Source organism: Giraffa tippelskirchi, chromosome 1 (genome assembly GCF_054371585.1).
Source record: "Giraffa tippelskirchi isolate mGirTip1 chromosome 1, T2T-mGirTip1v1.2.pri, whole genome shotgun sequence".
Classification (NCBI taxonomy): domain Eukaryota; kingdom Metazoa; phylum Chordata; class Mammalia; order Artiodactyla; family Giraffidae; genus Giraffa; species Giraffa tippelskirchi.
In genome coordinates, this window is record NC_137275.1 from 53,569,822 (window position 1) to 53,586,660 (window position 16,839).

General features: G+C 35.4%; 1 protein-coding gene across 12 annotated transcripts in view; it reads right to left on the reverse strand.

Moving 5' to 3' along the window:
* Positions 1-1,539: 1,539 nt before the first annotated feature.
* UBE2K (ubiquitin conjugating enzyme E2 K) overlaps positions 1,540-16,839 on the reverse strand; it is a 66,889-nt gene continuing 51,589 nt past the window's right edge. For 10 of the 12 annotated variants that reach the window (XM_081592363.1, XM_081592334.1, XM_081592303.1 and 7 more), the window contains 4 exons: positions 13,713-13,795; positions 5,171-5,270; positions 2,450-2,578; positions 1,540-1,812 (listed from right to left, as the gene is read on the reverse strand). In XM_081592363.1, coding sequence (XP_081448489.1) covers positions 1,738-1,812; positions 2,450-2,578; positions 5,171-5,260 — 294 coding nt within the window. In that variant the 5' untranslated portion in view covers positions 5,261-5,270; positions 13,713-13,795 and the 3' untranslated portion in view covers positions 1,540-1,737. The remainder of the gene's footprint in view (positions 1,813-2,449; positions 2,579-5,170; positions 5,271-13,712; positions 13,796-16,839) is intronic. The other 2 variants (XM_081592274.1, XM_081592350.1) reach the window with 2 other exon arrangements.

Consider the following 16,839-nt stretch of genomic DNA (forward strand, 5'->3'; position numbering starts at 1 on the left):
AATCTTGTTTCCTTTGGCATCTTTAGAAAGTAACTAAATTACAATTAAAGGAGGTGATTGTATAAAGAAATTTATACTTAAGCAAACACAGGGGAAAAAAACAGCAACTTGTGTTTAGTATGCAATAAAATCAACTACAAGAGTTTTACTACCGATTAGGAAAGCCTCACAAGTTTCTGGAAGAACCTTCACATCTTAACATTACAATATATTTAATAATGGTTCTTTTTATTGCTTCTAAGATTATTGAGAAGTCAAAGGAAATTATGCTGAATTTACGGTTCAAAACTATTTTCCAAACACTTAACCATTATAATTTAGGATAAATAACACTTGAAGAAAGCAAACCTTTTATAATACGACTTTCCATATACAGCCTTACTTTAATTCATTCAGATTCCATTACATTTTTGTTATTTTTGCATTGGTCCTGAATATTTAATAAGAACTGTATTTCTATGTATAGAACTGCCTACACAAATCCATTTCACCCTTCATAAAATGTTCACATTAGTGTTAGAGCTTGCAAAACTAATAATTTTCAAACTTTGAACTTAGAGTGAAGTGTAACTTTAATACGTATAGAAAGTCTGACTATGTACAAGAGAAGGTAAAGTTTTCAATTCTCATATTATCAGAAACATCATAAAGAAAGCTAGATTTATAACACACTTCTATTCCTATGTGCATCTGAAGTATGTACAGTAAAACACCAACACAGCTTTCATGTGTTAATAGGGGGGAGTTCAAGCAATCTCTATAAAGCCAAAATCAGGCTAAAAAAACTGCAAACAGTTGATTTCATCCTTGCAAGTTCTCAAAGAAAAACTCCATCAGTTTAAAAATAGACGTTAAATTCACTGAAAAATTAAGCTGGGTTCTTTTCATTTAATCTGGGAATATTGCAACATCAAGTATTTACTATTTTTACGAAAAAAGAAACAAAATTGGCAGCTCCATTTCTACAATAGTATTTACTTATATAGGAAAGTTTTAAGAGTGGAGAATTGTGACAAAACATTCCAAACGGATGACCTAAAATGGAGCAAGGGATACTGTCCTTCAGCACATTTCCCCACCAAATATAAAGAAATTTAATATTAGAATATTAGCTGTGTGTGGAAAGAGGGGAAAAACAGATATGATGTCCCAGTCTGTGGACAAGGACAAAAAGGCTCTGACTAGGTCACCATCTTCATTTCTGGATAAATCTCATATTGAAGAATTCTCAAATGCTTGAAATGGTGGTCTTTTCAGCTACCCATCCTAAGAAGTCAAGTACAAGCATGCAAGTAAATTCACAGGCACAGAGGATCCATGTTAAAAACAGTTAAGGTAGCTGTGATGCAACACCAACAATTTGAATGGCCCTGACACACTCAAAATATTATCTTAATTATTCAACGAAATCCTGAAGCAAACTCTTGCTAGTCTTGGTATACTGCTAAACACTAAAGTAGCATGTTTTTTCCATGGTTTTAGCTTAGCTCAAAAGAATTTTTACACTATTAAGTAAGAAAAAAATTAAAGTATTTCCCCTTTTTAAATTTACACAGACGTTTAATTAGCTTTATTTACAGAGCAGGGATTTTTTTCAGTCTCCAATGGTGCCTAGATAACATCATTAGGCAAGAATGCCAGTTTAAAAGAAATCTATGCAGAATCCTAAAAATAACAGATGTTGATGCTCCTCCAAGAAGGGGCAAGCTTGACTATATCAGCATCTCTCTTTATGTTTCAGTTACTCAGAAGCAATTCTGTTGCAGTCTCTACATCCCATGATTTTGAAGACAAGGCCACTATTACCGCATTCTGCAAAAAAGAAAAGGGGACAAAATAAAATCTCAAGGAAATATTTTAAAAATACCGTATCACTATCTTTATATTAAGAAACCACACCTTGTTTTTTCATTTTTAAGTTACCTTGCACTTGTAGTGCATTAAAAACTCTAAAACCAATGACTAGAGCTTCTTTGGTGGCTCAGAAGTAAAGAATCCGCCTGCCAATGCAGAAGACACAGGTTTGATTCCTGGTCTGAGAAGATCCCACGTGCAGTGAAGCAACCGAGCCCATGTGCTACCATTACTGAACCTGTGCTCTACAACCCAGGAGTCACAAGTACTGAGCCCATGTGCCACAACAACAGAAGCCATCACAATAAGCAGCCCACATGCCACAGGTAGAGAGTAGCCCCAGCTCAGTATAACTAGAGAAAAAGCCTGAGCAACAATGAAGACCCAGCACAGCCAAAAACAAATAATTTCTTAAAATAAAATAAAATCAATGACTGGAACTAGCCAAGGTTAAAAAAAAAAATCACTAGTTTTAATAACAAAGTTAGCTTATCAAAATTAGATTTAGAGTATTGTTGAACCACTTTTGTCAGCCAAGGATTTGCAACAATAACTTAACAAATAAATAAAAATCAACATGCCTTTATGTACTTACCCTATCAAAGCCCATAGCACATAGGTTTTCTATTTTTTTGGTGTACTCTGGACTAGAAACTGGTGCTCCAGCATACACATGTGCCCAAAGTCGAGCTGTCTGTTTGAACATTTCAGGATTTTGTTTGTACTATATGGGGGGAAAATTGATTGATATGACAATGCAGTTATAGTATTCAAAACAGGAACTCATCTCTTAATTGCCTAAAAACCTGATTTTTCTAAATAAATGTAGATTAGATTTTTAAAATGTGACTGATTCACTTTCCATAGCAAACAAACTACGCCACTGAAGAAAAGACTGTTTAACTGAACCTGCAATTCACAAGTTGCACTGATGAAAGAAAAACAAAGATACACAATATTATCAACTTTAATCTCCAATTTAAACAAAGTAGTAGAAAACAACACTAAATGGAGTTATTAGAGATGCCTTTAATCATGTGCAGTGGCAAATATTACACAGATAAACAGAATTACTAGCTCCTAAAATTAAGTGGACAGTAACTAATAAACGTGACCAATTTTTGTATTAATCACAGCTCGGGCTAGAATACAAGGAGAGTTGGCTGTTTTGTTAGAATTGCATTACTGTAGTGATTTAAGGAAACCCCATGTGCAGTCCTAACTTACAGCACATGTTTTGAGATGATTATGAACTCACGACAGAGCACTTTTTAAAATATAAGATTCTTCATATGCATTGGAAGAGGTTAATTTATTCTCAAGTATTCGGAGACTACCATTACTTAATAAAGCAAATTATAAATTTAAAATATTAAATTCACTTCAACATTTCTTAAGATGTTTTATACACATTGAGTATTTCTATACGTTAAAAGAATAAATTTAGTTTCTACCATTAGTAATAAGGAAATAAGTCAGACGACCCAACAGAGTCAAAAGAAAACTGAGTCCAATCTCAACCTTTGAGGCTCAGAACTCAACAGGAAATCAAAGCTGAGGCTCAAGCCACGCTTCTGACTATCAAAAATGAAATCAATAGGACATACATAACATGTTAAACCATAATTCTAAGCACTCTACGACAAATAATATTAGGACATATTAACAAGAATAAACATAAAATAAGGAGTGAACAGTTTTTCAAAGGAAAGGAAGAAGTTTGTAAGAGGAAAGTTTTCTTAGGCAGGAAACATGACAGATTGGGTGAAATGACATGTAGGAATGATAATTTTGAATAGCCTGAGTTTGAGGAACAGTAAGAATTTAGGAGATAGTTCAAATCATGGAGGAACTTTTCAAACTAAACAATTTGGATTTACCAAGTAGGTGACAGTGGACCCCTACTAATAGGTTTTTAATAGTAAAATGAAATAGGATCTGAACTTTATAAAGCTAACTGCTATCAGTGTAGAAGGTAAGGAAAAGAAGAGGCTGAGGTAGGAAATTCCATCAGAGTCGTCAAGTGAGAATTTTTAAACATGTGAACTAAAGCAATTAGAGAAGTATTATGACAGAGATATTGAGATATGAGAGAAAAGGAGACACAGAGAAGTACTCCATATCTGTGACTTGGATATATAAACAAGCTGTCTATAGAAGGATGGACAGGCTCACAGGGTTTAAGATTCTGCCTTCAGTTATGGGAATGTTGTACTAAGGTACCCATAGGATATTTATATAGAGTTATCTGGTTCCAAGCAGGTTTTTGGGTTTAGGAGAAAGGTCAAGCCTGACTATTGTTATCAACATACAGGTGGCAACATCAGTGTGGATATGATCATCCAAATGAGAGTATAAAATGGGAAGTAAAAGAAAGGATGTAATAAGAACTGAGGAAGTGTATTTAAAAGGGAGGAGAAGGGAATTCCCTGGCAGCCCAATGATTAGGACTGCACACTTCCATTGCAGGGGCAAGGGTTCCATTCCTGGTTGGGGAACTAAGATTTTAGAGGGCGGACAACATGGCCAAAAAAAGGGGGGTGAAGGAGTAATCGTAGGAACTAAGAGGGAACAACCACAACTACAAAGATAGGAAGAGAAGTCAAGAGATGAAAAAAACTTCTGGGTTAAAAAAAAAACCTACAAGGCTCAATAAATCCTAATGGTTTCAAGTAGGAGCTGGCAAACTTTCTTATAATAATTATTCAGGCTTTCAGACTGTGGGGTCCCTTGTCATAATTATTCAATTCTGCCACTTGTAGCTGTAAACAAATGGGGGTGTTCTAATAAAATGTTATTTACAAAAACAGCCAGTCTGGCTGTAGTTTGCTAACCTCTACCTTGGAAATCAAAGATCAGAACTGAAAAATATTTATTCCATTTGGCAACTACAAGGTCCTTGATAACCTTCACCATGCCACTTCAGTGCCACAGCTGGAGCTGATTAACAGTATCATCAGGGAAGGATCACCACTGAATTAAGAGACAAATGGATACACACATGAAGTAAAATGTTAATCACAGAATCAAGACAGTAGCAGATAAATGGGTGTTCACTGTGTAATTCTTGAAAATGGCACAATATGTTAGAAAAAAGCAACTGGCTGTACTGGTTTTATTTAATACACCCAATTAAACTACTATGTTAAAAAAATCACTAAATTAGGTTTTCACTATTATATGTAATATAATAATCTCACAGCAAGAAAGGAAACCATTTCCAGATTTAGTTTCAAGAGACATACGCTTATGTTCTAACAATGCACATCACTAAAGACTCATAGATAAGGAAGTCTTTCAAAAGTAACTATCTTACCTGATTAGCTACTACTGCGTCTTGTGGATCATCCGGTTCTGCAGCTGCCAGCAGTGCTTGTAATGACAACAATACTGTGCGCAGAGTCATTGCTGCTGCCCTAAAATTCAAAACAGGAAGATATACCAGTTGAAAACAGTTTGCATGACAAAAACAAAGTAGATGTTTTCCGAATAAATATGAAAACTACTGGAGCTAAAAAAGATTTTTATCTCAATCATGTAATTAAGTCTTAAGTCTTAGAAATTTATATATCTGCCTACCATACATATATATATTTTAAAACAGAATATATATATAATATACAAATATATATATATTTTAAAACAAGTAAATCTTTACGTTTCTTAAGATAACTCAAATTGCCTTTAATTGGCTTAGCTCCCACTCCTCCCCCCCATTATTGTTGCCAATATTCTGGTCAGCTTTATCTACTGACTTAACTTTCTATCCATTTCTCTAGACATAAACTTAAAGTGACAAAGTAACATGTGAAACTTCCTTTCTGTGTAACTCTAAAAACAAGAAACCATCAAGCAAATTAAAATTATTTGGAGGGCATTATGCTTAAGTGATATGTCAGACAAAAAGAAATATAATAGCACTTAAATGTGTAATCTAAACTAAAAATAATCTAAAAAATAAAAACTATAACAAAAAAATAAAAACTAGTGGTTAGCAGTGGGAGAGAAGAGAAAGGAAGAGCAATACAGGGGTAGGGATATGTTAGTGTTACTCAGTTGTGTCTGACTCTTTGTGACCCCATAAACCGTAGCCCACTAAGCTCCTCTGTCCATGGAATTCTCCAGGCAAGAATACTGGAATGAGTAGCCATTCCCTTCTCCAGGGTATCTTCCTGACCCCAGGATTGAACCTGGGTCTCCTGCACTGCACCATACTTGATCACCTGAGCCACCAGGGAAGCCCAGGGATGTAAGAAATATAAATTATTAAGTATAAAATAAGCTACATGAATATATTGTATAACAAATTCCACGGACAGAGGAGCCTGGCAGGCTAAAGTCCATGGGGTCACAAAGCATCGGACACAACTAAGCACTCAACAGTAATATAGCCAATATTTTATAATAACTACAAATGGAGTACAACTTTTAAAAATTGCAAATCACTATACTGTACACCTGTAACTTAGCAACTCCAAAAAAAAATTTCAAATGAAAGAAAATAAATCACTGTAACATTCTGAAAAAAGAAAGCTTTTTGCTTAATATTCATGCTTCTACGTGTTTATAAAGCAAACATTTATCTAGAAAATGCTGCCTACCTAACCAGAAAGGATTCTGAGCATTTCTGTTAAAAAAATTATTTGACCAGTTACTATAAAAATATTTATGAATACAATGGTGAAATAATATAATAGTGAACTATTTTAAATGTAGAAGATTATTAAACAACATGTCCATTTTCATCACACATTAGCTAATTCCAAACCAGTCTTTTTCAACTGGGTTCCCCATTTTAATAAGAAAAGAGAGAAAATTAAGTATTGTCTCGATTTCCCTAAGAATGGTTATATAAATAGTACCATCCCAGATGCTTAGGAAAGTTAATTTATTATCAGCAACAAATTTCTTAATGAAATGTGTCTCATACAGGTTTCTTCAAACAGTAGCATCACTATCACCTGGGAACTTGTAAGAAATGAAAATTCTTAGCCTCATCCCAGATCTACTGAATTAGAACCTCTTGGGTGGTTTAACTCCAAGTGATTCTGATGTAAGTTAATTTCTGAGAAATACTGCTTCAGTGCATACAACTTAAAGCTAATTGAGAAAGGTTATTCTAAACTAAAATAAAATCAGTGTCACAAACGTAGGTCTATATTTTATCTATTAGAGAAAAATTACAATACAAATAGTTCTGTATCTAAATGCTGTTGGAACTGTCATTTATATTAAACTCCATAAAATGCAAACTAATCTATAGTGACAACAGATAAGTGATTGCTGGGAGATGGGGGAGCAGGAAGTCTGGAAGAAGCAGCTACAAAGGAACCCACTAGAAAACTCTGGAATATGCTGATTATGATCGCTATCTTGATTTGTGACAGCTTCATGGATGTGTATGTGTCTAAACTTATCCAATTGTATATTTTTAATGTGTGTAATTTAAGGTCAATTACACTTCAATAAAGTTTTTTAAACTTGTGTTTTAAAAGCCCCCACCTTACCTTATAACCTATATAAAATTTAACACAGAGAACTATGCTCAATATCTTGTAATAATCTACAATGGAAAAGAATCAGAAAAAGAATATCTATGTACAACTCAATCACTTTACTGTACATGTGAAACTAACAACATGTTAACCATTCTTCAATTTTTGAAAAATCAGGGGAAAAAAGAGGAAAAAATCAGTTCAAAATGGATCAGAGTCCTAAACCCAAGACTAAAACTTTTTTTGGCTGCTGTGCCTGGCTTGTGGGATCTTAATTCCCCACCTGGGGATCAAACCCCACACCCCGCAGTAAAAACAGTGAGTTCTAACTAGTGGACTGCCAGGGAATTCCCAAGACTAAAACTTATTATAAAACTCTTAGAAGGTGAAACATAGGGTGAAAGCTCCATGACAGTGCAGCATGCCATGATTTCTAGTGTATCAAAGGACAGACAAAAGCACAGGTAACAAAATAAAAAATAGAAAAACTGGTCTACAACTATATCAAAATTAAGAACTCTTTTGTAAAGAAAAAAAGTTTTAAAATAAATCTTCCTATGCAGTGAGTACAATCAATAGTGAAAGGCAACTCACACAATGGGGAAAAAATATTTACAAAATCATACATCTGACAAGGGAATTATATACAAGAACTATATATACAACTATACAAGAATTATATATACAAGAACTCCTACAACTCGTTAACAACAAAAAAATAAACCTCACATACTACCTCATATCGATTTGGCCGGTTTACTATTAAAAAAACAGAAAATAACATTGGTTGGTGAAGATGTGGAGCAACTGGAATTCTGTACACTGTGGGTGGGAATGCAAAGGGACAGTTTGTCCTCAAAACTGAAGGAAAATCTGGAGTTGTAACCGAATTTAATTCATAACAATCTCGATGAGAAAAGTTTTTAAGTCTCCTGTATGCTTGAAAACTTTCGTAATAAATGTTGGGGAGGTATTCATAAACCATTAAGAATTAATTGATTTAAAAAGAATCTCCACACTGTTCTCCATAGTGGCTGTACTAGTTTGCATTCCCACCAACAGTGTAAGAGGGTTCCCTTTTCTCCACACCCTCTCCAGCATTTATTGCTTTTAGACTTTTGGATAGCAGCCATTCTGACTGGTGTGAAATGGTACCTTATTGTGGTTTTGATTTGCATTTCTCTGATAATGAGTGATGTTGAGCATCTTTTCATGTGTTTGTTAGCCATGTGTATGTCTTCTTTGGAGAAATGTCTGTTTAGCTCTTTGGCCCACTTTTTGATTGGGTCGTTTATTTTTCTGGAATTGAGCTGCAGGAGTGGCTTGTATATTTTTGAGATTAATTCCTTGTCCATTGTTTTGTTTGCTATTATTTTCTCCCAAAACAGTGGGAGAACAGTGTGGAGATTCCTTTAAAAAACTGGAAATAGAACTGCCATATGACCCAGCAATCCCACTGCTGGGCATACACACTGAGGAAACCGGAATTGAAAGAGACATGTGTACCCCAATGTTCATCGCAGCACTGTTTATAATAGCTAGGACATGGAAGCAACCTAGATGGTCAATCCATCAGCAATCCATCAGCAGACGAATGGATAAGAAAGCTGTGGTACATATACACAATGGAATATTACTCAGCCATTAAAAAGAATGCATTCAAATCAGTTCTAATGAGGTGGATGAAACTGGAGCCTATTATACAGAGTGAAGTAAGCCAGAAAGAAAAACACCAGTACAGTATACTAATGCATATATATGGAATTTAGAAAGATGGTAAGATAACCCTGTATGCGAAACAGCAAAAGAGACACAGATGTATAGAACAGTCTTTTGGACTCTATGGGAGAGGGCGAGGGCAGGATGATATGGGAGAATGGCATTGAAGCATGTAAATTATCATATGTGAAAAGAATCGCCAGTCCAAGTTCGATGCATGATACAGGGTGCTCGGGGCTGGTGCACCAGGATGACCCAGAGGGATGGGATGGAGAGGGAGGAGGGAGGGGGGTTCTGCATGGGGAACACATGTACACCCATGTGGATTCATGTCAATGTATGGCAAAACCAATACAATATTGTAAAGAAAAAAAAAAAGAATTAATTGATTTAAAAAGAAACTTAAATGCAAAGTTCTTAAAGTTGAACACAAAATCAATGTAAACAACAATTTTTTCAAAATTAGTTGTAATAAAATTAACATTAAAACAAAACTTATTCTTCTGGCCCTAAACACAATAGAAACTATAACATCTTTGATGGTATAAAGATGTGTGTACATTTTTTAACTGCTCTACATGAAATTTGGAATCTAAACTTGGTAATGTGAAAAAAATATACAACTAAAAATACAATCTTTAGTTTCATTTATTTTTCTTTTCACAAGTACTGATTAAATTCATACTACTGATAACTTTGAGATTTTTACCATATAATGTGTAACATTAGCATAAATTTCTTAAAAACAAATCCTAACAGCCAAGCAGGAGTATGAAATTTCAAGATGTGTTAGCTAATTTTAATCAGTGGATATGAGTGAGCTGAAACTCCAATACTTCGGTCACCTGACGCAAAGAACTGACTCATTGCAAAAGACCCGAATGCTGGGAAAGATTGAAGGCAGGGGACGACAGAGGATGACATGGTTGGATGGCATCACTGACTTGATGGACATGAGTTTGGGCAAGCTTCAGGAGTTGGTGATGGACAGGGAAGCCTGGTGTGCTGCAGTCCATGGGGTCAAAAAGAGTCGGGACGCAACTGAGCAACTGAACTGATGACTGATGAGTGAGTACCTTATAAAACTATCTTCAGTAAATTAACTTTGCTCAGATCTCAAACTTCAATAAGCACAATTAATATGGCTAATTAAATATTCATTCATTCATATGGACTAGGTAGGGCCTTTAATATGTACAATAAAAAGGATTGAATTGTTTGTATTATTGACTAATTTGTCTGTCAAGGATCTTCCAGAAGACCATCAATAAATAATCTATTTTCATTCAAAACACTGAATGCTACCTAAAGAGCATCTACTTAAAGAGAATGGCAGCTTTTTTGTTATAATTTTTTGCTAAGGTATACTAAGAATAAACTGCCTGACAGCTAGATGAATTTTTATGTATGTATACATTCATAGCAATCACCATCTAGATAAAAATATAGAGTATTTCCAGCACTCAAAAAGCCTCCCTCTTGCCCCTCTTATTCATGACCCTTACCTATCCCCACCATTGTCATAGTTTCTACCACCCAAAATTAGTTTTGACTCATCTTGAATTTCATAAAATGAAATCATACAGTATGTACTCCTTTGTGTCTAGCTTTTGTCACTGAACATGTCTATGAGAATCATTCATGTTATTGTGTCAACATGAACATGTCTTTTTTTTCTTACTGCTATGTAGTGTTTCAGTGTATGATTAATCCCTTATATAGCCATTCTCTTGCTTATAGACATTTGGGTTACTTGCAGTTTGAATAAATCTGCTACAAATATTCTTGTACAAGTCTTCTGGTGGACAAATTCACTCATTTCTCTTGCATATAATACTGAGGAGTAGAACTGTTATGCCATATTGAAGGTATATGCTTTGGCAGGTACAGCTGGTTGAGTGGCTGAACCACATTATTACCAGCAACACATGAGAACCATTTACAAGTGGGTAGTGGTGTTATGGGCTTCCTTGGTGGCTCAGTCCATCAACAATCCACCTGCAATGCAGGAGATCGTCTGCAGCACAGGAGACCTGGGTTCGATCCCTGGGTCTGGAAGTTCCTCTGGAGAAGGAAATGGCAATTCACTCCAGTATTCTTGCCTGGAAAATCCCATGGATAGAGAAGCCAGGTGGGCTATAGTCCAAGGGGTTGCAAAGAGTCAGATGTGACTTAGTGACTAAACCACCACCACTACAGTGGTATCTAACTATGATTTTAATTTGTACTTCCCTGATGACTAATGGTGCTGAGCACAACTTATCAACCATCCAAATATTCTCTGCCTGTTCATGTCTTTTGAAAGAGCAGTATCAATGAGCGCTATTTTTATGTGTTGTCATTTTCTTCCCCAGGTAAACCGACACCTTTAGTCATAAGAGGTGTCAGGGGAAAAACATTAGAAAATAGTTTGCATGTAGGGTTATGTTATGAAGTTAAGAAATAAACTATACTAACATATAAGTCATTAAATATTAAAGGTAAATCACCATCCACATGTACTAATAAAAGATTTAGACTAACAAACTGTTTTCTAACATACCTATTCCAAACTAGCCTAAAAGTTGACATTTACAAATCCACTGAAGGTCTATTACCTCAATAAAGCTGGTGGGAAGGGGGAGGGCCAGTAAACCCATGGATATCCAATCTCCCCTATTTTATCTGATGTCTCTGATACCTTTTATTATTTGAATGATATACATATGAAAAAAGACCAAATTCAGCTATTTGACCTGCCTTAGAAAATGAGAATAGCTGACAAAAGTGTTCTGATACAAAACTTCAAGTTTTCTGTCTCTATATACACCATAATCTTTCAACTATTTATAGGAAGATAATCAGAAGTGGTAGTACTGCTGGCTAACTCAGTAAAAAGAGAAGACAGGGAAAAATTTTAGTGTAGAGTTTTGTTTTCAAAGAGGCAGAGGTTTCATTCTCTCTGTTAAGAATAGCCTGACTGAAGTTAAAAGCAGAGGGACAGGCTACTGCAATCATCCAGGCAAGAGGCAATGCAACTTGGACCAGGGTAGTAGTAACAGGCTACTAATAAAACGCTGTTGGTTTCAATAACAGGATTTGCAGATGGAGTATAAGGATACCAAAGAAAGAAGCATCTGAGGTGAGGTCTGGCCTTAGCAACTGTAAGGATGTAGCTGCCAAAACTTAAGATGGAGCAGAAATAAGTTTTGGGTTGGGGAAATATTATCAACAGTTCAGTTTCAACATGTTTTAAGTTTGAGATGTCTATTACATAGTCAAGTGTAGGTGCTATGCCCGGAGTTCAGAAAAGATAAATTTGTGAGTTGCTAGTATATAAACGCTGAAGTTATGAAATCAGATGAGCTCACCAAGAAAGTGAGTATAGATGGAAAGAAGCAGAAGCCATGACTTAGCCCTTAGGTATTATCATGTGCAAAAGCTCAGGAGATCAAGGAGGAACGAGTTAAGTCTGGGAGTGGGAAAAGGAAGGGGAGAACAGAAGAACTGATGTCCTGGCAAACACTGAAGAAAAGGATAATGTCTCTAACACTGAAAATTTTCATTAATATCACTGAACAGTAAGAGCTACAAGGGGCCTTTGAGATGACTTTAAAGATAAAAACACGGAGGCATAGAAATTCAACAAATTATAAAGTCACAAATCAAAAGAATCACAGAAAATAGTTAGGCCTGTTCCACAATGTTCAATGTTCAACAGTATGGAATACAGATCAAGGAACTCGATCTCAAGAGATGATCTACTGAGGAAGAGGCTTTACTCAGATGTGCTATCAGAATGGAAAAACAAAACCACCAACTCTTGTCTGTTCATCCAGTTTCTAAATATACCAACTGACCCATATGCTAAATGCTGTCATTCCTGTTTTATCTTATTCAGCTTCCATTCTTTCCCTTTCTTGACAAATCAAACACATAACTTGTTTTCTTCCACTCCAATGACTTTTTATCTCTTGTCTGAATTTTTCAATCTGTATTCCCAGGCTTTACTCTAAGAGAAATACATAAAACAACTCATTTAAGCTTCTCAACAGCCCTATGAAATATGTATTAACCTCATTTTTTTCAGATAAGGAAACAAAAGGCATAAAGACTAGGTAATTTACTCAAGACCACACAAGTAAGTAAATGGCAGAGACACAATTTTAATCTAATGGTTCAACACTATGCTGCTAAGAAATCAGACAAAATATGTGAAACCACTGTACAAATGAAGACACCACCTATAAAGGTGGTACTTCATAGAATCTTAGAACCTTAATCGTATTCAATTAGCACAACTTGTAACATTTTGGTGCCTATACTCCACCCAAGTCAGAGCTGATTACTTCAATACTTCCAATTTTGTCTTTCATAAAAATCTTCCAAAGACAGCAAAAAATGAAAATTACCAAAACAAACAAAATCCAAGACATGTAAAGTTAGCATCTGACATTTCCTAATAAATCACTATTTAAATATAGATTCCAATTTCAATTATAACATATTTTCTCTCATGTACTTGAGAGATTTCATAATGTTTTAAAATTATTTTCCAAATAAGAGAAAGTATAATATGCTTATGCTTTGAGGCCAAGTACATATTTAACACTCTAACAGACTTAGAATCATATGAGGCTTGAACATGAATTCAAAATCTCTTACCATTGATCTTTCAGGATATCCAAACAAATAGCCCCTGTGACGGAACTAATATTAGGATGCCATATTTTAGTGATAAACCGGACCTAGAATATAAAGCACATTTGAGTTTTTAAGTAACAGGAAAAAAAAAAAACCAAACAACCATATAGTTTAAGTAAAACTTAAAAAAAAAAAGAAACCCTCAAGTTAAAAAAAACACAAAGCCCATACTTAACATTTCATCATTTTGCCTAGGTCAAGGGATGGGTGCAGAAGACAAAGCATTCAGTAAGTTGAATGCTGTCAATGACGTACATTCTTTTTAATAAATGCTCAAAGAAACCCACCAATTAACTATAACTGAGGTGTTTATAACTTACCTAGCATTGTGTTAGATGTTATGAGAAATTTAACATGAATTAAGATCTATTTAGATAGTATATAAAGTCAATATAGATAGCAAATGACAATTTTTTAGTGTGACAAAGGGTGTAGAATAGGTTTGAAGGAAAAACCAAAATCAATACGTGAAAACAGATGTAGTAAGTGATTCCAAGATTGCTTCTGATTTTTCTGTAGCATTTTTTTCTCAAATACTTTACAAAAATGTAATACTTAAAGGCCTACTATTATTTGCCAGGCACTAAGGCTTAAAGTCTAAGAAATTTACCCAATATCAAATAACTAGTTAGCAATAGAAAATACAAACTCACACAATCTAATCTTAGATTCTAAATGTACCTGTTTGTCTTAGCATTAAAGAGCAAGAAATCAACAAGTGAAAATGCTAACTCTGAAATGAAATCGAGTTCATCAGCTCTTTATTTATGAGCTTCTGTAGGAGGAATAGGAGAAGAGGAAGGAGGGTTTTATTTGACATGTATATGATAGTCGCCTAAGTCAAAATTCTTTAACACTTAATAGATTACTACAAGTCAAACTAAAAGTACCTTACAACAATTAATTCATCAATGTATGCTCCAAATCTAAGCTATTTATGGAAAGTAGCTAAAATATTTATGCTTCTGCTTCTCGTGATTTATCTATGCTGCTGCTGCTAAGTCGCTTCAGTCGTGTCCAACTCTGTGCGACCCCACAGACGACGGCCCACCAGGCTCCCTCGTCCCTGGGATTCTCCAGGCAAGAATACTGGAGTGGGTTGCCATTTCCTTCTCAAATGCATGAAAGTGAAAAGTCAAAGTGAAGTTGCTCAGTCGTGTCCTACTCCTAGCAACGCCATGGACTGCAGCCTACCAGGCTCCTCCGTCCATGGGATTTTCCAGGCAAGAGGACTGGAGTGGGGTGCCATTGCCTTCTCCTTGTCTATGCTATCTGTCCCTAATTCCCCACATACTCACTAACATATGTACCATCTGAAAAAGCACTTTCAGTCACCAATGACTTCAAAGTACCTAAAACTAATGGAGACTTTCCACTCCTAGTTCTTTTATAATTCTTAAAAAATTACAATTACTGCTTTCACTGATACCTACTTCTTTCCATCCACAAAACACCATTTCCTTAAAGGAGACGATCATTATGCACCTGGCTTACTCAACAGTTTACTGACTTTACTGTTTTCAGTTTTGTTCCCTCTAATCCATTTTCTACAATGAAACCAGAGAGCTCTTCAAAACAAACCAGATTCATGACACTACTCACTTAAGGCCCCTTAAGGACCTCTTATTTCCTTTATGTAAGCCCACACTCTTAAACTGGCTCTAGCCTACCTCTCAAACCTCACTTTCACCCCACATTCAAAGCAAGTGCTCAAGTCCTATTTGCCTCAGGGCCTTCACACATTTCTTCCAGTAACACACCTTCATATCCTCTTCTGGCTAACTCATACTGATTCTCCAAGTTTCAACTTCCATAACCACTCTCCCTGACCTGATCCCATAGCACCCTGCACTTTTCTATGTCACAGTACTGATCACACTTCTATAATCTCTCCCACATTTACCTAGTCTTCCCTAAAATGCATGGTGTCTATTCGTTTAGTAGAGCATTCCAAGCATCTGAAGTGCCTCACACTGAATAAATATACAATTAACATTACACAAACTTGTTATTAAAAGGCTAAACATTATCCTTCTTAAATATAGTGAAGATCAAATAAGACAGGCATATAGGGCTCATGTACAAAAAACATTTCTTGGTAATGGATATAAACATGATATTCACATGGCAATTTTTACCCTTTGAGTACAAAGTTTTACAATGATAATGAGATAATAATAAGCCACAATTTCAGTAACACAAGGACAGCAAAGTATTTTGACTTTCAATATTTTCAACAAGATTAGAAAAAAAGAAAATTTCTTCTCCTTTTTGGCCACACCCACAAGGCATGCAGGATCTTAGTTCCCCTACCAGGGAACAAACCTGTGCCCCATGCAGTGGGAGCTCAGAGTCTTAAGCACTAGACCATCAGGAAAGTCCCAAGGAAAACAGAATTTTAAACATCTACTACTGAAGATGTCAAAAGGTTTATGATTTAGGCTGATGATCTAAGGATGTGTGAATTGTATCTTGCTTTTTTAAAGAATCTTCAGTGCATGATTCTCAGTAGACTCTACATGAAAACTAATATGCATATTATTATTAATATGTGAAATTATTAAACTTTATTTCTTTGTACTACAATCTACAATTAGGAACAAGTAACTCTGAATTTGGAGATAATAATAAAGAGAATAATTTTCAAGGTTACTCCATTATCTACTAGTATACATATAACTGTCTTGTAAGTAGTTCTTTGTGTGGTCTGCCACACTTTTTTTTTTAAATTGGAGGATAATTGCTTTACAACGCTGTGTTGATTTCTGCTGTACAACAACGTGAATCAGCCATAAGTATACACATATCCTCTGCCTCTTGACTCACCCTCCCTCCCACCCCACCCCACCCCACCACACCCCACCCCACACCTCTAGGTCTTTACAGAGCACCAGGCAGAGCTCCCTGTGTCTGCAGCCACAAAATTAAAAGACTACTGTTCCTTGGAAGAAAAGTTATGACAAACCTAGACAGCGTATTAAAAAGCAAAGATATTATTTTGCTGACAAAGATCTGTATAATCAAAGCTATGGCTTTTCTAGTAGTCATGAAGGAACGTGCGAGTTGGACCATGTGCTGAAGGCTAAGT